Here is a 21,605-nt window from a genome sequence, read left to right as displayed (position 1 = left end):
AGAAAAAATTCAGAAAGTAAATAAAATTGACTTGACAACCTGAGCATCAAAAAAACCCAGTTGAATAAATAAATAAAGACTGATTCAAAATCAGTTCAACATCACCAGTTGACCTTGTCTAAATTTAGTGAGCTTTAGTCTGATTATCCTTCTGGCTGATTTTCTAATTCTATTAGTTTTTGATTTGTTTGATCCAAACACCCCAGCTCAAACTACAGTGGCTTCGTCCGTGCTGTAACAAAATGCTTTGCAGGACTCTTTTATAATTTTGACAGTATTGGTTGCCCTAGCTGAGGGTTGTTGTCTCATCACACATCATTCCATATCATTTGGAAGACCTGAATCCTCTTCAACAACTGCTGACATTGCTTATTAATTCGATTTAAAAAGAGAGTGGAGTTGCAGCTGGTTACCTCTTAGCGCTTCAGCTCATGGTTGCCTCTGTCTTCTGCTGAAGAACTTGACCAAAGTAATCAAAACTTGACATTCTACCATCAGTATCACGTTTTGGTTCAGTATCTGCAGGATCCGTACAATGTGGTATCATCAGCAACCTTGATGCAGCACATTGCTAGGTCTTTGCTTGCCTTTGGTTATGGCTGATCTTTTCTCGTAGTCACACAATGTGCACCCCCGCAGCAAATTTGTTGTATTGCCTAGTCTGTTTGCAGTCACGCTCTTGTATTGTTCCAGTCTCAACATCATTCATTCTGTTGAGAAGTATTGGGCACTATAAACTCTTGATTCGCCAGAAAGTTTCTTCCAAATTTTTTATATGTTTTTGACGAAGTTTAACTTCATTGTCGGAAGCTACACTGGCGCTACGTATTTAGCCAGATCTTTCTGAAATTTCATTAGGGTATCAGTTTTCTACAACGAGAAGTTACCACCACCAGTCGACTAATTTATTTGATGAAACTCAATTCACGACGCGCCTATGTATGATTGGAGCTTCTACTCGTCCCTGGATCTCAATAAAAGGTTGTAGGTCTATTTTGAAATTGCTTCTGCATGCATTTTATAGCCGCGTACGCTACGTAGAATTTCAGTTAATCCACATTCACAACTTATGTTAATTTATGATTGCTAAGGTGCAAGTCATTGCTACTACAACATTATACCACTGGACTTCTCAATTGATTGCATCGCTAGAGTCTTAGTGTTTCTCTAGTGCTTTGACAGTAGGTGCCGATCATCCAGGACAAAGATGAGAAGGATCTGAGGAAAAATGGAACCCGAAATGCTTAGCCAACGCTGAGCTTACAATAATCAGATTCACAATGTAGCTCGGCGCAAATAGCTCGTCAAAGAAGATGTTCTTTCGGATTCTTAGCAGTCTTTGATTTCTGACTCCACTGATCACTTACCCTCAATCATTAAAAAGATGCTGTTTGCACTTTTCATTGTCGTACTTTTGTCTCAGCTACTAAAGTTAAAAATAAGGCCTATCGCGAACTGAATGATTGTTGCACTCTATATCCAAAATGAGACCGTCTCATTGAAATGAGGTAGCTGCAGAGCAACTGAAGAACCCGATCTTTTCCTGCTTGCAGTCCCTAGCACGAGGTACAGATTGTGAAGCTAATTATTGTAAGCTCAGCGTTGGCTAAGCATTTCTTCGGCTTCCATTTTTCCTCAGATCCCTTTCATCTTTGTCCCGGATGACCGGCACTTACTGTCAAAGCACTAGAGAAACACTAAAATTCTAGCGATCAATCAATTGAGAATATCAGTAGTATGAAGTTGTAGTAGCAATGACTTGCACCTTAGCAATCATATTTTAACAAAAGTTGTGAATGTGAAATACTGAAATTCTACGTAGCGTACGCGGCTACAAAATGCATGCAGAAGAAATTTCAAAACAGACTATATAAAATGCATGCAGAAGCAATTTCAAAACAGACTTACAAAGTTTTATTGAGATCCAGGAACGAGTAGAATTTCCAAGCATACGTAGGCGCGTTGTGAATTGAGTTTCATCAATTAATTTAGTCGACTGGTAGTAGTTAACTTCTTGTTGTAGAAAACTGATACCCTGGTGAAATTTTAGAAAGATCTGGCTAAATACGGAGCGCCAGTGTAGCTTCCGACAATGAAGTTGAACTTCGTCAAAAACATATGAAAAAATTGGAAGAAACTTTTGGGCGAATCAAGAGTTTAAAGTGCCCAATACTTCTCAACAGAATGGATGATGTTGAGAATTGAACAGTACAAGAGCGTGACTGCAAAAATACTACGAAATACAAAAAAATTGCTGCGGAGGTGCGCAGCTGGTAATCGAAAATAGGTCGTCGTAGAATAAAAGCACCTGGTAAATTAGTTGATGAATACCAGTCGGTATACCAGTCGGTAACACCAGTCGGTAATCTATTCGGTATACCAGTCGGTAAACTATTCGGTATACCAGTCGGTATACCAGTCGGTATACCAGTCGGGAATACCTGTCGGTAAATTATTTGATGAATACCAATCTCGGCGCAGATACCAGTCGACTAAATTATTTGATGAAACTCAATTCACAACGCGCCTACGTATGCTTGGAAATTCTACTCATTCCTGGATCTCAATAAAACTTTGTAAGTCTGTTTTGAAATTGCTTCTGCATGCATTTTATATAGTCTGTTTTGAAATTGCTTCTGCATGCAGTTGATAGTCGCGTACGCTACGTAGAAACTCAGTTAATCCACATTCACAACTTATGTTAAATTATGATTGCTAAGTTGCAAGTCATTGCTACTACAACATTATACCACTGGTCTTCTCAATTGATTGCATCGCTAGAGTTTTAGTGTTTCTCTAGTGCTTTGACAGTAGGTGCCAATTATCCAGGACAAAGATGAGAAGGATCTGAGGAAAAATGGAATCCGAAATTCTTAGCCAACGCTGAGCTTACATTAATCAGATTCACAATGTAGCTAGGCGCAAATAGCTCGTCGTAGAATATGTTCTCTCGGAATCTTTGCAGTCTTTGATTTCTGACTCCACTGATCACTTACCCTCAATCATTAAACGGTGCCGTTTGCACTTTTCATTGTCGTACTTTTGTTTCAGCTACTAAAGTTAAAAATAATGCCAATCGCGAACTGAATGATTGTTGCACTCTATATCCACAATGAGATCGTCTCATTGAAATGAGGTTGCAGCAGAGCAACTGAGGAAAACCAATCTTCTCCTGCTTGCAGTCCCTTGCACGAGGTCCAGATTAGCCACGCTTCGTGCACAATTGGTTCTTCGCCCCATTTGCATTTGCTTTCTGCCTCGAGCACATTTTTAAGCACTGTTTCAACTCGGTTTGCATTTTTTAGGTACATGCCGTTTAACAACGTTCTGACGTTTCTAAAATCCAGATCATCGGAAACTGTCGGTTATTGCGCCTTCAGCTTCGTCATTAGCGTTTTCCTGCGAACTACGTTGTCATTGTGGTCCTCCACTAATGCTAAAACTAGGCTAATAGAATGGCCGTGGTCTAGCTCTTCGCATTGCAAAATGTTTCGTGAGCCACATTCACCACTTTGTTCATCGTTATTGCTATGCACTCATGCAATCGTTCTTTATGTACTTTAAAAATTATATATTTTGTTCAGGACCTATGCCAGTGCCGCTAAACAGTATTTCAATTGCTAATCCTTTGTTGGATGAACACTCTGTTGGATTGCTCCTGCACCTTGGTCTAGTAGGCTATCGCTATTTCAAGTCCATCTTTCTTAAAAAGTACTAGTTGCAAATTGAAAGATTTGACCGGAAAAGAAAAAACTGGGCCCACAAACCAGTTCATATTTAGAGTAACAGTAGATCTTTAGAGTTTGAACTGAAGATGGAAAAGAAGTAGTGGTTGACAAAGAACCAATTGCACAAATTAAATTAATTGAGTTGAGAAACAGAGCATCATAAATGCAACAGAATTGAAAAGAGAGCATCAGAAAGCAACAATTAACAAGTTTTGGTTAATTCGTTAGTTTATTATCACAAGTTTACTTTTTAGTTAATTTTTTTGAGTTAATCCGTCATTGATTTGTCTGAATTTAGATAAGTGTGACCTCAAGACTAAATTTACGGGTAGTTTTTTTTTCAAAATTTTGAAATTAGTTCAAAGCAACTCTATTTCTCTGTTTTTATCTCATTCAAATTGCTATTGATGAAAAAGTTTGTGCTTCAAAAAATTACTTACAGCTAAAATGACGACGGTTAGCGTTGTGATATGATACTTCAATCTACTCTGAACGCCTATGAACATTTTTTGGTGGTATCTGCATCAAAAAACCCTGCGGCGCAAATAAAATTCTTGTGTCAATTGATGGAGAAATTATAGCATTTACTCGTAGCTTCAGACATCAAAAGCGGGTCTAAGTAATTTTTACACCCCCTTCCTCCCCGCAAAAATACCAGATGTTGTTTATGTGGTAGGGGAGATAGAAGTGATTATTTTTGGCGATCTCAACATTTGTGTTACCGACCTTCGACGTCCATTCCAAGGTCATCTTGCTTCACTTCTCTGTTGTTGATGTGAGCCACTGAAGCACAATTGAAACACACTCAGATTCTTTATATATGCGAATAGGTAACATGCAATCATATTCTGAAAGTTATGCTTTGGATTTGCTCAGATTGAGGATTGATAACAATGAGGACTCCTGTAGACGAAGTAGACAAAGTTTAACACTTATTGCGAAGTTTAACATCTATTGCGAAATTCAACACTTTGTGCGACTCCAGTTATAGAGCCCCCCCCCCCTCCTCCTCCTCCCTCTTCTCCTTCATTAGTCAAAAGTCTCATTTCGGAGGTATTTCATGAAGCCCATTATGACCATACTTCTTTGGGGTAAAATTGTGCGTCAAAAACGCAAACAAATCAGCACATGTCAAATATACCAGCTATAGTAGAATGCAAAAACGCTATCACAGGGAAACAAATGTATTGTTTATTCGAGGTAACAAATATCCCGTTGGCATCGAGATTTTTTGCTCCATTTTATGCAAGATTTAAGCAGTTTGAGCCGTTTTTTGTCCAATTACGCTCAAAAAAACTTGCTTCAGTTTTTATCCGGCTTTCAAAGAAATGTTAGAGCGTTTTTGAAGGGTTTGCTTACAACTTCTGAATGCATAACAAATATCTGTTACATACTTCTGTAGAGCCCGTCTGCCGCCTCCTTTAAGTGTCCTTTGGCCAGCTGCCATCTGGGGGACTCGAAGAACCTCCAGGCGAACAGAGTCCAGGTGAGGATGCCTGGGAGGGCGAATATGAAGAGGTAGAGTCTCCAGCTGGGACAGAAACCACGCCCCAACATGTCCACTGTGAAGTTCAGGAAGTCACCCGTGTAAGTGATGGCCAGAAACTTAGCCCTAAAAAACAAGTGATTGTGACTTGTCCCTGTGTGGTTTTATCTATACATCGTTTGTTGTATTGAAACCTCACAATATGAATTCAATCAAATTCAAATTTGAAGTCAAATTCAAACAGGTAATTAGGCGACAGTGGAGCTGCTTACTAGAAAATTCGGAGATTCGAGAACATCCAGATTTCTGCTTGTTGCTCGAGAACGAAAAAACATAAACCACTCCAAAAAAATTACCCGAGAAATTACATGTAGTTCTTAACTAGGGATATATCAGCCATTCTCTTTTCATCTTTTGGGGTCTTACGACAAAACTATCGAACCAGCCTTGTTTGGATTTCTCAAACCACACTCGTTCCATAAAAAGCACGATTAAGTTGAAAAATTTGAAGTAGTAGATTTATTTGAGGAAAAGATAATCAAAAGCTCTAGAAGTATCGTAATTTGACGAAATAGATGAGCACATATCGCCAAAGTTTTGGAATTTTTTGATCTTGGGATTATGAGAAATATTTGAGTCTTGGGAAAAGATTGACGAAAAATTCTGTAAAATATTGGCGGCAAAAATTACAATGTACTTATTGGCGTGATTTTAAAATAATATAGCTATTAGCACCAATTTAGTAAATAAGTATAATAGCTATCATCATTGCAACCTATAAGTCCAGGTAGTCGACTCCATCATGACAAGTACCATCAAGTAGTACAAAGGGAGGTCTCTGAACCCAGCCAGAGTGTAAGAGAGCAGTAGAGCGGGGTAGGTGGGTGCCACCGGCACAAATATGTGCACTGCCAGTAGATACGCCAAGTATTTTGACACCTTTCAGAAGTTATAGTTCAGACAGACAAATTTAACAAAGATGACATAACCAATCAAGATCCATATTTTTTGAAATTTTAGACAATAATCATCAACTCTTAAGAGCTGCTTTCTTTCCTTCTGTGTCATTTTTGATATAAAATCAGATTAAAAAAAAAGACTTGAAACGAATATTTTCAACAAAAATGTCTGCTTGAATTTTATTTTTACTTGGTATCGGCCATAGAGATCTGCAAGAACTCCCAAAATTAAAGATCCTGAAACAGAAAAGATGTTTCTGCATACAAAAAATCAAAAGATTTGACTCACGGTTGATCAAAAAAGTTTTTTTTCCAATCAACGAATGTAAATAGAAGCATTGGTTTTAGACATATTAGTTTGGACGGATATTATCGTATATCTAAATATTGGATTTTGTGTCTACAATATTAATAATATAATCAATTTTCAAGGTGCTCTCAGACAACAAAATTCAATAAAAAATCGATTATAATCCATTGTTTCTATCAAACTTAAAATTAAAACTAACCCATTTAAAATCAATTAAATTAGATTTTTTTGTTCCAATCATTGAAAGTTTTTCCGATCAGATTTTTTTCAATGATTTTTTTGATAATTAAAGTCAAAAACGGCAATTTTCAGATTTAGGCAAAAAAATGATTTTTTTTTGGCGCACTCCGCTCTCTCCCCTAAAATAAGTATATCCATACATACGGACGCCCCCCTACCTTTTTAATACTTAAGGAGAGCTCGGAAAACCAATTTGATTGACCTAAAAAAGTCGACAAAATTTTTAGAAATTTTTGAAAATCCGCCCCCCCCCCCCCCCCCCAAGAAAATCCTAGATCTGCCCTTCCATACATACAAACTTACATCCAAACTTCCCTCCATAATCATTTTTTTAAATACAAATCGAAAATGCTTTTTTGACCTTTTTTAGAAGATTTTCAAGGATAAACTTTAATTTTCACTGCGCGCTCCTTCTCAAAACTATTATGTACATACATATCTTTAGTATAGACATACATACAACCCCAATTCCCCGCGCGGCCTCAACTCCCCGCTCCCCAAATTTTCTAAATAGATTAAGAAAATGGTTGAAAGGAACAATATTGAGTAGAAAAAACCAAGGGTGCGCAGAAAAAAGCTGTAGTTTAACAATAGGTAGCTAACTTAAGTTTAAAATGTGCAAATTATTTTATGTGCGTTTAAGATCGCATCTCAAAAAAGTCTGAAAAAGTTTCATTGAAGTTTAAAATGAAGTTTCAATAATTATAAAATTGATTCATGTTTAAAAGTGAAAAGTAATCGATTGTAATTGATTTGCAATAAATTTTAATGCTTTTTAAAATAGTAGCTATAAAAATCATAAATTTATTACAATCTAATCTTATCCACTTTTATAGACACTGACAACAAAACTCAAATTTAGTCGATTTTTTTTTTCATGGAACCCCATTGCGGATATCCAGAAAATTAGAGCCAATCATATACTTGTAGAATTGGCAATACTCGGATAACACGCAGCGGTGAATTATAATTTGCTTTGTCAGCAAAAAACGCTTGATGAGAACAAAAAAAAACATAATTTGTAGATGAGCCATGGTAACTTTTATTTCATTTGTTCTACTGCGTCTGATCATGAATATACCAATACTGTACATGATAAAGACTTACCAATGCTGGATGAGAAATAGTAGTATGTGATTGGTCTGTTGATGACGTTGTAAAATGATCTCCCATAGCAGACCATTTGGAACTGCTCGTATGCAGTCTCCATGCTCTTCTGGTACTTGTTCTTCCTCAAACTGAAAAATTGATTGAAAAAATGAACATAAATTTTCTTCTGAAACCAAAAGATATTTCACTCCTTCCGAATCAGTTTGGCAAAAGTAGTTCAAATTTCATTTTTGGGCACCTTGCGGATTGCTTTGGACAACAACCAGATCTAGGTTTTTTCAGGGGGATTTCAAAAAGAGTCGCTTTTCACATTTTTTGATGGTCAACAAAATTGGACGCCATGAACTACTTACCAAGGTGGAATTTTTGAGGCCAGGTCATCAACAATTTAACTTCAATATTGTGGACTAAAATTCATTTTTTTTGCATAAAAAGCAGTAAAAATGATATTTATTAAGCCGTTGAAAGTGTTAAGAAAATAATATTAAAAAAATCTTTTTACGAACTTTACTTTATTTAAATTGCCAAAAAAAATATGAATGGTCGGATTCACTTGTTGCCAGTAACACTTTATGTTTTCTACTAACTTTGTGAGATATTTGAGAATAGAGCCAATCGAAGATTGGAAAAGAGTAATGAACGCAAGTAAACATAAAAAAACACTGAATTTCTTGAAAAAATCTCAATTTTTGATTTTCATAGAAAAAAAAATAGATGACCTTTAAGTTCTTTGAATTTCTAGAACAATTTATTATTGATTTTGAATCCCTCATGGTTTTGAGGGATAGTTTTTTGAAAAAATTAACCCTATTTGAGAAAACTAGATCATTAGGTGAAAAAATATTTTTGTTGGGAAATCTGATATTTAGTTTTCACTTTAGAAACTAGAAGTTGATCATGTTTTTGTGACTTTTACGCTTTCGCTGTTCGATAGTGGAGTTTGACTTCCTTTTGACTAAGGAAATGAACTTATTAAGAAGTCAAAAACCAAACCCCGAAAAACAATTTTCTGCGTGAACACTACGTTGAGCACTACAATCATGACTCTTAAATAGGCAGTAGGATTTTTTTAGGTCAAAAGATTGATATAGCGGTTTTTTCCTGTTTATGCATTTTTCTATTAGTTTAAAGGCATTTAAAAAAATGCAATTTACTTAAAAAATTTTGTTACCAAATTCCCATCAAAAAATTTTTTAGGGTTGGCCGGCCAAAAAAGGTTTTTGTGAAACACCAAATCTTAAGAGTCGCAAAGCAATTTATTTCCTGAAGAAGTTTCTCCCTTACGCTCAAGGAGTTTGAATATATTTCACCTCAATTGGTTGAACATAACTGCAGATGAAGGGTCTTCGTAGCAGCGCACTGTCTTTGCAAAATTTGTGGGTAGAGTTTTATTGTTGTTGAGATAATCCATCAATGTAAGTGTCCTCACATATGCCGACAAGTTTTGCCTTCTTGAAATAGTATTCCATGGTTTGTTGTAGATCTATTGACAAAAAAAATTTGTTCTCAAGCTCAAAAATACTTGAAACATAGTTCTTGACTATCACCTTTTCTGACTTTTCTCTATGGCGATTGATACTTATGATGTCGGATTACCAAAAATTTGATTTTCAAGACTGCTTTAATTTCTATTTGATTGAAGAGGATTCGGTAGAAAAACTGAATAATTTTTTGATGTCAAAATAGTAGCAAATTACAAGTACTTATTTTTCGATAAATTGATTGATTTGATTAATTAATCAAGCAAAATAAGTTTGTTGACTGGAATATAGTAGCTGTTTTACACAAGTTTAATTTTATTTTAAATTGATTCCTAAAATACGCCTTTCGAAACTTGAATTATTTAAGGTATTACAAAAAATTGGCCGCTAGTCAGAAATACTTACAAAGAACAATCAGTTACAGTCAAATATTGATATTATACCTGAATTTTCAGGACACCCTTGACACATATATTCCACTGAAAACTAGCTTTTGCTGACACAAAGTTTCTCAACGTTTCTGAATTAAGCATAATGTGCTCCTTTCGGTTAACTTTGTCATTATAAATACTTTCAATTTTCTATTGGGTACCTGAAAAGTACGGCATCGATCTCGGACGTTCCGAAAGACATTGTCAATCACATTGAAGCCGAACATCCCAGCTGACAGGTTCTTATGCAGAGGCACACAACGGTACTGAATGTCTTCCAAAATGAGTCGAGGAGTGATGGCATTGCGTAATATGTCTGGAGTTTTGAAGGCCATGGCAAGTAAGATCACCAGGAGGATCATGAGTGCCTGGAACCGGCCAAAGGCACCTGAAGACGTAACAAAAATTACTGTTGAAAAAAGCTGGGCTTTTTACAGTGTTGCATGCAAAATCAAGACAATAAATTTAGAGAAGATACACAAAGAAATGTATTGCACATGACGTTACAACCCCAGCGACTTGCGCTTAAAGTTCGCAATTCGATGCACATTGGAGGGTTGAGGGTTCGGAAACATGAAATAATGAATGCCATATGTTTCTAAAGGAGCTGAAAAAAAACTGCGTCCAAAAGCATTTCTTCGCTCACGAAATTAACTCCACCTAGAAAGTTGAGGAAATTATATCGTCAGACAATCTCGCAGACTTTTGATGCATCTTTTGCAAATCACAGAATTAAATTGAAATAACAACTTCAAACTAAAGTTTTTCTCAATGCTAACCTGAATAGTCACTGAGAATGTGATCGAAGGATGCCAGAACATGTTTCTTGGGAAGAAGCAAATAATCCTGAAAAATAAACATTTTGAATTATAAAGGCCCGTATAGACCGTTTTGGACCAAGTTGCCATCCACCATCCGAGTCTGAAACGGTTTGGGGCGGATGTTATTTTGACTTAAAATTAATTTTCAGCCATTCGGAATTGAGTAATTTACATGCAACTTAAAGACCTTTTGACATTCTAAATAGTTGGGTGGCGGGATTCTAGTTTCAAACAGAGAGAGTGAGAGGAGGAGAAATGGGGTGGGGGGAGTTGGTCCAAAATGTAATGTGCACGCCATCGTATCTGACCTTGCTGATGCGTTCTGGTAAGTAGTACAGATGGTCCTCCCCCTTCGAAGTATCTTTTTCCTCACCGCTCGAGTCCTTTCTGCTCTCCATTTTAACTGTCTAGCTTCAATTTTTCACTCCCAGTTGGACAAAATGATTTAGTTTTCAATGATTCAAACCAATAAATCTTCGAAAGTACCGCGGGTGCGTAAATGAAACAAAAAAACGTCGGTAGAGCTAAATTACGGATAAATTAGAGTTTTTTTAATTCGATGTTTCAGCCTCCCGGTATTCTGCTGATACTTTTATTTTCAAATCCATAGCAAACTTATTCAAAAAATTGAGTCAGCAAAATTATTCATACAATTTCGCACAGTTCAATTACAAATCATTTCATCTGTGCATTCTTGAAAAAACTTTAGTTGTTCGCCATGACACTCAGTTGTTCGCACCGAGATTTAATGCATTTTTAAGTAATCAAAACTCAAGTTACATAACGAGGCAAAACTGTGCACTGGATAGAAGCACATTTTGGTGTCTGCAGTTCACAGGAATCCAGAGACAAGTTCATAAACAGTCCAAAGTATAAGTGGATTCCACCGACAAATTTTTTGCACAAATATTTTAACGTAAACTTTTTCGGCACATTAGTTTTATTGCGGATTCTGCAACGAGCGAATATAACTAACTCTTTCAGCTTCCGCAATTTTTAGCAGATTCGGCTTAGTTTGCAGATTCCCCTTATAATTTGCGGAATCCACTTGCAATTTGCGGACTCCGCATACAATTTGCGGATTACACAACAGCTTAAATTTACCAAAAACACATATTATTGTTTATTCACGGGTCCACAGACTGATCTGGAGACTGCTCCACAGACTGTTCCGGATTCCGCAAAACTATTGCGGATTCCACAAATTTTGTTGCGGATTCTACAAAATTGCCTGCTTTTGAGGCAATTTTTGGCAATACAATGTTTTAGGTATTTGTCCGTGGAAACTGAAAAGTAAAGAAGATCAAAAAAAATTGGCTTTGTTGACAATTTTGTTTTAGCCTGTTGCGGAATCCTCTTAAAATACACAGTTTGGCCTGTTAATTTAATTTTTTGAAAGCAACTTTATTTACTGTTTCGTCAGAGTACTAAGCTTAGGTTAAAGCAAACTACAAGATCAATGTATTACTACAAGATTCTGATCAAGTTAACATCCTCCCCTCCCCCCCCCCCCCACCAGATAGACCAAGTTAAGATCTTCCACCCCAGTATTTAATTCGCATTATATTTGCTAAGCGCTGCATGTAAAAAGCTCGATTCCGATTGGCTGAAAATTTCTAACTTAGAACCAAATAAACATCCTCCCACCCCCCTCAAACGGCTTTGGTGGGGGGGGGAGTTAACTTGGTCCCAAGATTCAACTCTGAAGAGACTGCGAATTTTTTATTGAGCTCTTAGCTTGATGCCAGGCCAGACTCGATAAGTTCGGTTTGGGATTTATGTTTTAGCCGAGGTTGGTCAAACGCATGGTCGAGAAAGCTCTGGGGTCGAGCTCAAAGTCGGGACATATATTCGAGTCGGTGGGCATATAAAAACAAACACAGAATCGAAACACAAAATCGACACAAAAATTCAAAAAATTATTGACAATTTTTCTACCTAGAAAATTTAAAAGACTGATAAAGCTTTTTTGGGTCAGAAGTCCATTTCCCCTTATTTGTGTAGGAATAAATCTTTCTCTTGGTTATAGTTATAATTTTCGTGTATCGCAAACCAGCAAAATGCTCATATGCGTACCACATAAACTCAGTGTTTGTTTGTACTATGAGTTGTAGGGTTGGCTTAGCTTGGGAAGAAAGTTTTAGCTGGAGTTGCCAGCTAGAAAAAAACTTCGATTGATTGACAATTAGCGACAATTAGCATGCGGCATTGATGGCATGAATGTAATTTAACATGCGGCATTTCTTGCCCCCATATAGTTGTTGACGGGCAACGAACGACTGTTTTGAAAAATCTATGAAGCAATAAATTTGTTCGGTCATATTTTTTGGGTGTTTTGAAAGAAAGTTAGGATCTACTTAACAATCCCCCCCCTCTATGGTATCTACTTAAGAATTGCCACCCCTTTTAATAAAAGCAGTAAATTAGCACTGAGCTTTCTTTTGAGAATTAGAATTTTGCTGCATTCTGATTGGTCGGAAATGCGTTATTTTAAACTACTTAACCATTTCCGCCCTTTCTTAAAAAGGGGGCAATTGTTTAGTAGATCCGCAAATTTTACTTGCGTATTTGGCTATTTTTCTTATTATTCCGACTTTTGTAACGAAGTAAAGGATTATTTGAGCTCGGGTGGGTTTTTTTTCTTCAGACAAATTTCGGCTTTTTAACTAGCCATTTTTGACGGGGTTTCTTATATCATTCGAAAGGTATTGTTGTCCTAAGGTTAAATTTCAAAAGTTATGAGGGTTTAAAGATTGCCACTTTGGCCAATTTGGGACAATTAACGCGCGATACAATTCGCGCTATTAACGCGTAAGCCGAGATTTAATCCGTCTCAGAAATCGTTCCAAATTGGTTGAAGGAAGCTTAATTGCCATAACTGATTTGCTACTAGAAGCAAAATTTATCATTTTGTACCTTATAAGTGTGTGGGGGATGAATTTCACAAAAAATCTCAAATTAAAAAAATTCATTTTTTTATTACATTCAATTTTTTCGTGTTAATACAGGGCTGATTTAAATTATCCGGACAAAACGAACAAAACTTTATTTTTTCAAACGCGTTTTTCTCAATTTGGGTTAAAATTAGACAAAAATTGAAGAGAAAAAAATTGCTTAGAATTTCATCAGAATTAATATGGTGCAATTTTTTCTCCGAGTTTCTCAATCAAAATTTTACTCCAAAAATGGGTAATTTTGGTTTTTTCAATTAATCAAAAAATTACGCTGAAACTACTTTGTTAATTGATGCGGAGTATAAATCACAAGAAGCCTTTTACACAGCCCAACGAAGTTCCAGATAAGTTAAACCTCCAAAAATTTGAGTAAATTGCTTAAAATTTGTTTTCAAGAAACGATTTTGGGTTTTTATATGGAAAAAAAACCATTTCATGACTATCAAGCAAAAATATTTTCTCTTATACAGGTTTTAGAAGATTTAACACTCCTAGAAATTTGTTAGGCTGTGTAAAAAGCTTCTTGTGATATATATAATCCATCAATTAACAAAAGAGTTTCAGCGTAATTTTTGATTAATTCAAAAAAGCCAAGATATACCTTTTTTGGGGTAAAAATCTGATGAAATTCTAAGCAACTTTTGATCTATTCACTTTTTGTCTAATTTCAACCCAAATTGAGAAAAACGCGTTTGAAAATTCAAGTTTTGTTCGTTTTTTTCCGGATAATTTAAATCAGCACTGTACTGCTCCATAGACCTTAAGAGGCAGTCGGAACAATCAGGGCCTCGCCCTGATACGAGCAGTCTTGTTATTAATTATTCTTGTAATCAAAATTAAAAATTTTCAGCGAGTGATGCTTGTTGTTGATTTTTTAGCCCCTCAAACTAATCCAATTTTAAAAAAAATAAGTTGAAACAGACTAAGGAATATTTAACTGATAAAGATGATGTTTGTTTTTGTTATACATAGTTTTGCGAAAAAAAACTGAAGTCAAAGTTTGGTGTTTCGGTGTTCGCAACAGAAAATATGGTTCCATGCCAACCTACACTGATAAACACGGATTCGGTTTCTCTGTTGTTTCTTTCCATCTTATTTTGTAGTTCACCTTGGATTCTATTTTAGAAAAAAAATGCAAAACAACATACCAAATTTATAATGAAAAACGGCACGTGCTATTTGATTCTGATTGAGTCTAATTTTGTTTCAAAGTAGTGAAGAACCGTATTTGCTATCTAGTATCAGTATTACACAGACACGTTACACGAGACATACCATTATAATTACCATCTAAACAACAAAAGCAGAGGCATTATTCATTTGCCATTTCTACCAAGCAAGCTCTTTTTATTTTAAGTCTACTTTAAATAACCCTGCCCTGGCTGTAGAGATATCACATTTAAAAAAGCTTCCAAACTACTGTTTTTTTAAAAAAAAACATACGCATTACCAATTTTCTCGTGAATCATGAAAAAACGAGCTGACTGAAGCAAAGATCTGGTTCAGTTTGGACTTTTTTTCATGTTTAATCAAAAATGCAGAACCTGGTCTTTTTTATTATTAGGGATGGAATTGAAATTTTAAATCGAAACTTTAAATACATTAAAAAGAGCTATTTCAGGCTGTATCTCTATTTACCAATTATTACTTTATATTACGATGGGAACCGCGGCTCAAGAAGTAGTTCGGGAAGTTGGTGTGAGTCACTGCAACAACATCAAGTCCTTGACAGAACATGCACACGCCTCTGACACTACACATTATACGGTGGACACTCTTAGGAAAGAACTTCTGTCCTTCATGTGGGATTTGGGATACTACCTGACCAAGAAGGAAAGGATGAGTGTGGTTGAAGTGTTTGATGATGTGCAGCATGCTTGTGATGACATGCACTTCAAAGAGACTATCAATAATTATCATAAACATCATTTCGATATCAACAGACAGACTGAATTGAAAGGTCAGTTAGCATTAGTCCCTTCTCAAGCTCCCCATTTTACAATTTTGAGGCTCTTTTCCCTCCCCTCTCCAACATGCTACTTCATACGACTAAAAAAGCTGTTCACCATTCACCATGTCCAATTGTTACACAAATTGACATGCGGACTAATTAGGCCATGACTAACATGTTTGGTATTCATAGTCAACCTTGTAAAACCACTCGTTACATCATACATTTGATGCTCGTGTGAGGTGGGGGAAAAGGAAAAAGAGCCCCAACAGGTTGGGGGGTTCCCTCAATCCGCAATTCTGTTTCAGGTCTCCGTAGCTGGGCTCTGGACGGAGTGGCCATTACTCAAATGTATAAACAGCTGGTGATGGAGAGCAAGAGGAAAGTCCCCTCCGAACAGACCGAAGAGTACATCAACCAACTAGTGCACAACTTCGTCAGCGAAATCACCCAACACGCAGAGGTGAAATAAAACTGTGGCTTCTTTCGGCCCCCCCCCCATCTCACATAAACATTAATTTTATGATGTAACGAGGAATTTTACAAGTTTAAACATGAAGACCAAATATGTTTGTCATGGCCTAATTAGTTCGCATTCCAATGTTCGTAACAATCGGATATCGTGAACAAAATTTTACTAATAAAATTGTGCAGGTGGGGGGGGGGGAGGAAAAAGAGCCTTTCTTTCTATTCTTTCATAACAAGGTGTGACTCTTTATCTCCCACCCTCTGGAAAAATAATAGCATCGTTGTACTCACGGTAAGCTAGAACTTTCTCTTTCATTATCATAGAAATTGATAGCGAAAATTAAGCAGTAAGTTTTGCTGAAAAAATTACATTTAATGAGATTACAAGGGCTCTTTTGATGTTCTAAAAGTTTGGTCTTTTTTCAGTTTTGTATTTTTTTAGTTTTACCAAATGGGAGGGGGTGGGAAACTGCAAAAGCACCATTATACACTTAGGCTTTTTTGCAGAAAATGCGTGCACTGTTCATGAAGGCCAGATGTCGCAATGCAGGGTACAACCCCCTCTGCACTCCACTGCTGCCCAACGAGGTGGAGGACTACGAGGCCAAAAAGGGAATTAAGGAGAGGAGGGGGGATGCGACTTGGCTGATGACTCACGGGGATAGACCGCATCACACTCTGGGATTGCCAAAAGCAAACGAACCTCTGCCCAGTAAGAACAAACATGATTCGACCCCCTCACCAACCAAGGGGTCCCCCCTTTGGTGTTATTTTTCTAAAGGCGCCTTGGGCGCCAGTGTATACTAATTTTGAAGGGGAGTGCGTGTCGAAAAAAAAACAGGGAGTGCTGTTCCGACTTAAACTAGAGAAACCTGGTAAAACCCTGTAAATCTAGTAATTATGCACAAAAAAAAAAGATTTGTATGTGCGGTGGGAGGAGATTTGAATCAAGAGCTGTCACTTTATTTAATGTTTCCAAGAAATAAAAAGTAAGTAGCACAGAATATTTGGATAGCCTAGCTCTGACTTCTCGTTTTCTTCACTTCAAATGGATTTCGGAACAACAATTGATACAGTTTGATATCTGATGTTCATATTTCATTTAAACTGAAGAAGGAATTGTTTTCATAATAGTAACGTTTTGAAACCTTTTATCTCAACCTTTCTAGAAACTTAGAAACTCTTCGCAGAGATTTAAGCAAGAACTCTAAAATTGACCAACTTTCAGTTTGCTGACTGCGTTTTTAGTTTAGTTTAATTGACTGTGCAAACTCTTGATTTTAAAAACATAGTGTTTAAAAAGTAGGATTAAAAAATTTTGTCTTTTTTATAGCTGGCGATACGAAGTCGTTCCAAGGAGGCCGAAATTTATACGAGCAGTGCATAAACGAGCGCAAAACAGATCTCTTTCAGCCAAAGTACACGTACAAAATACAGCGACTGCAGGACGAAACCGAAGCACGCCTTCGGAAAACAGTCGAAATGAGACAGGCTACAACTCAGCGCCGATAAAAAAAACTGCCTCAAAAACTAAGATTAACATTTTGTCAGAACAAATTCAAGTTATTGCAGAGCTTAGCTTAAAATTTAACATCCATAAAGCTTGTTTTTTGTTTTTGAATCAGTCCTATTAAAATATGTTCGAATAAATCCATGTAAGTTTTAAATGCCTGAAGAAATGAAATTTAGTCATTTATCATAAAATGCACACTTTTCATGCATCGTGTTAGTTTTGCCCTCTTTTCTGAGTAAATGCTTGAACAAACTGTGAACAAACTAATAACCAGCTGAGAACTCTTTTGAAACCAACAACAAGATATTAATTAAAGTTTTATTGTTTGCATGATTTGATGGTCTGTGAAGCACCATTCGCTTTGAATACGTGTGCGATTTGCATGGCCTTTATAACCCTTGTATGTGCATCGCTAAGTCATGTCGACTGCATAATTGCTATTTCGGCTGAAAAGGGCAACCAGACGGAAGGGCTCCAAATTACTGCCGGTTTTTGGAGGTTATGTATAAGAAAATCAGATGAAGGCAAAGATTGTTCGCCTATTTCAGGTATCTCAATTTGAAAAACTTAGAAATACACTAGTGGACAAAACTAAACGCAAACTAAGGACTTTTTTTTATCTAAGATGCCTAATTTCCAGAACTACATGAAAAAAAATTACTTAAAATTTTAACAAATTTTGCTAGATCGACCGACAGCAAATAATCTGAATTACTCTTTGTGAAAATCAGAATTTTTGATTTGAAGCCTTTATGAGTTTATTCCCGGTCTGAAAAGATCAGTTTTTACCCTTTATTTTAGTTTGTTATAACTTCACAGCGATAGAAAAATATCAGAAATGATGAAAACTGGCATTTTCAGACCCGGAAAAAACTGGTCAGTGCTTTTAATCAAAAATTGAGACTCTCAGAGATGGCACTTCAGATCATTTGCTGTCGGTCGTGAGACGTATAAAGTTATGCTAAAATTCTCAGTAATTTTTTCGTAAATTGTCATCAAAGTTCAGAGTAAAAATTTAATTTTACTTTTGTCTACCATTTTGCTGGCAGTATCGAAAACGCCGTATCAAATTTTCAAAGCTGAGAATTTCTTCAAATATATTGTCCAAAAAACTTTTTATAAATTAATTCTTGGAAAAGTTTTTTTTTACTTTGTTATTTTTTTGCAGCTCCTGGAAAACAGTGCTCTTTTGAAGTGTAAATTTTGAACAATTTTGAACAATATATGCCAATATATGCCTCCAAATAAATACTTTCTGGCTATAATATGCAAAATTTTTATTCAAACATGCAAAGAAACTCATTTAAACAATGAAAAAAAGCAAAAGAATGCGCAAATTTGCTGTAAAAGCGTTTTTCATAACAAAATTTTTAGACATTTCCATTTAACAAAATGACCAGCTCAAATGTTTAAGTTTTTTTCAGTGTCGTCCGTAACAGAGATACTTGAAACTTTGGTCAATCAATCTTATTTTATTGATGAACAACACTGCAGTTTGACAAACTTCACATAGGACGAAACTTTTAGATAAACGGAAAGTGTTAATGTAAAGTTTTTGATTAAAAACAAAAAAGGCAAATTCAATCAAAACTTACGGCGAAATTACTTTCTTAAGTTACTGATAAAACAGACTGATATATAATCGATACACTCTTTTTAATAATAAATTTGAACAAAACTGCTCGTATCAGGACGAAGCCCTCCTTAATGTTACAACTGCCTTTAAAATCTATGAAGCAGCGTTTGCTTTCAAAAAATGATGAATTCTTCAATCAAAATTGAAAATTGAGATTGTTTTAAAATCATCCACTACTTGCTATAAAAAGTACAAAGTGATAGATTTTACACCTAGTAGCGTAACAAATATGACAAATAACATCAACAATTTGGAAAGATTTCTAAGAGCGATTAAATCTCCGCTTACGCCTTAATAGCGCGAACTATATCGCCCGTTAATTGTCCCAAATTAACCCAAATAGCAATTTTCAAACGCCCATAACTTTACAAAAAAAAATTACACGTAAAATATTTTTTTTCTAAATTTGAGCTCAGGGAAATAATATATTCCGGCTGATTAAAAACTTTTGCCTAAATTTCCTAGTTACAAAGACCAAATTTGTCTGGAGAAAAAAACACCCAGAGCACAAATATTCTGCCACTTTCTTCGAAGGTTGGAACAACTAGATTATTGCTAAATTTTCTACAAGATTGATCAATATCACTAAAACCTAGTCAACCTAATTTTATTTATTCAGTTTAAAATGAGAACGTTATGCATTAATACATTTGAAGTACAAGATGTCTTTTTTGTAGAAACTGTGTTAGTAGTTATTTTTTTCTAAGTTTTACTAAAATTTTATTTAGTTTCATTTTGTTTTGTGGATTTTTAGAGACGGCTTACATTTTTTAAGAACCAAAAACCGCTAAAAAGCAGTTTTTTGTAATAAATTGACTTTATAGTGCCAATCAAATAAATAAGTGACTCGAAGGAATTATAGCATAAGGCGGGTAAAAAAAAATTAGTGTTGTTGTCTCAAAATCGAAAAAAACTGATCTCATTTTTTCCTTCTCAAACATTCATTAAACTGCAATGAGTTTTCTGGTAAGAGACATTTAACCCCCCCCCCCCCCAATATTCGAAAAATTTATTCGGACTTTTTTTAAAATAAAGTTTGTCAGTTAAGTTTAATTTACGAGCCTGGCCACCAGCTGTCAATGTTCCATGTCTAAGTTTTTAGTTATACAAAATTTTTGGAAAATTGAAATGAACATATTTCATTACCCAAATTTTATTGAGAGAAACTATTTTAGGCAACTTTAATTTGGGATGCAATAAGTTTGCTATCATTATGCAAAAATTACAGGCGTTTTGATTATGGAGTAGTTAATCTTACTGCTTTTACAAATCAATGTAGTTGACTGCTTTGAATGGTCCAAAAATTGCAGATCTAAATTTGTGATAACATTAACATGCTTAAGAATTGACTCCAGTTTTTTCAATTTAGTTATTTTGATTTAATTAGACTTTTCAAGTGATGATCTAATGAATGTGTAACTGGCAAAAGCAACTGTGCCGCCAATTTTACAAAATTGTATAAAAATTGAAAATATTTAACCTCATTGAATAAGCGTTCATTTAGATATGTTGCAATCAACTCAATAGGAAAATCTATTAACATGAAAAAATAGTTAGTGAAAAAAATTTCTTCGCTTATTTGAAAACGAACCCAATTTTTTTTGGTTCTCTGATTTCAATATATTTTGTTCCAATTATTCTGCCAAAAATTTTCAAAGATCAATTTAATTTTTAGTTTTACTTCAATTTAGCTTCTCTAAATATGAATTTGAAGCAAATAGTTAGTGAAAAAAAATTCTTCGCTTATTTGAAAACGAACCCAATTTTTTTGGTTCTCTGATTTCAATATATTTTGTTCCAATTATTCTGCCAAAATTTTTCTAAGATCAATTTAATTTTTAGTTTTACTTCAATTTAGCTTCTCTAAATATGAATTTGAAGCAACTAAAGGAAACTACTCAAAAGCTGAAATATAAAAGTCCTCAAAAATTGCTCAAAATTTATACAATTTCCTTGATTTAGGGAAAATAGGCAATATTTTAATTATGACACTAATGTATTGGAGAAATTTAATTGCTTTCGATTACCCGCAGTGAGGTTCCTTGGGTAAAAATTGGTTATAATCGATTTTCGTGGTCACAAATGTTGGCATTATAATCTATTATAATTACACTTTGGGACCACGCAATCGATTATAATTCATTATAATCCATTATTTTCGGAGAAAGCAAAACGATTATAATCCATTTAAAATCCATTATAAAGGATTATAATGGATTATATTCTCTAAAAACATTTTTAAAATTTTCTGCATTGTTTGCAGCTTTTTCTGCATTACTCACAACCTACTCGATTTCTAAGGCTACGCACAATTAGTTAAACTTTGCAAAACCATATATGCACCTAATTTCTTTCAGAAGAAAGTAAGAGTGGTGGTAGTTAGTGTAAAGTATTTAGGTTGAGGTGGGGACAAGTAAAAAAAAGACAAGTAGAAAACATTACAAATTGTTGCTGTAACCAAATATAAAACACAATTTAGCAAATGCAACGTTCAAGTTTTCAATATTTGATTTTAAG

General features: G+C 35.3%; 2 protein-coding genes across 3 annotated transcripts in view; one reads left to right on the top strand and one right to left on the bottom strand.

Annotated features, from left to right (window-relative positions):
• LOC134848315 (lysosome membrane protein 2-like) overlaps positions 1-21,605 on the bottom strand; it is a 146,340-nt gene that overhangs the window by 121,328 nt on the left and 3,407 nt on the right. The gene's annotated exons all lie outside the window — the stretch shown is intronic.
• Positions 14,710-17,541, top strand: LOC134847811 (uncharacterized). Its single transcript, XM_063865030.1, has 5 exons — positions 14,710-14,856; positions 15,142-15,480; positions 15,780-15,934; positions 16,447-16,651; positions 17,273-17,541. The coding sequence occupies exons 2-5, from the start codon at positions 15,180-15,182 to the stop codon at positions 17,449-17,451; spliced, it is 840 nt and encodes a 279-aa protein (XP_063721100.1). The 5' UTR covers positions 14,710-14,856; positions 15,142-15,179; the 3' UTR covers positions 17,452-17,541.

Source organism: Symsagittifera roscoffensis, chromosome 6 (assembly GCF_963678635.1).
Source record: "Symsagittifera roscoffensis chromosome 6, txSymRosc1.1, whole genome shotgun sequence".
Lineage (NCBI taxonomy): Eukaryota > Metazoa > Xenacoelomorpha > Acoela > Convolutidae > Symsagittifera > Symsagittifera roscoffensis.
Note: the sequence above shows the minus strand (reverse complement) of the source record. Positions and strands in the feature narration are given on the sequence as shown.

What these genes read in the sequence shown, in the direction of transcription:
- LOC134847811 (XM_063865030.1), top strand. Translation starts at nt 15,180, where the DNA reads ATGGGAACCGCGGCTCAAGAAGTAGTTCGGGAAGTTGGTGTGAGTCAC. An exon ending in CAGACAGACTGAATTGAAAG is followed by an intron (nt 15,481 to 15,779) that starts GTCAGTTAGCAT and finishes ATTCTGTTTCAG; the next exon opens with GTCTCCGTAGCTGGGCTCTG. An exon ending in AGCAAACGAACCTCTGCCCA is followed by an intron (nt 16,652 to 17,272) that starts GTAAGAACAAAC and finishes TCTTTTTTATAG; the next exon opens with CTGGCGATACGAAGTCGTTC.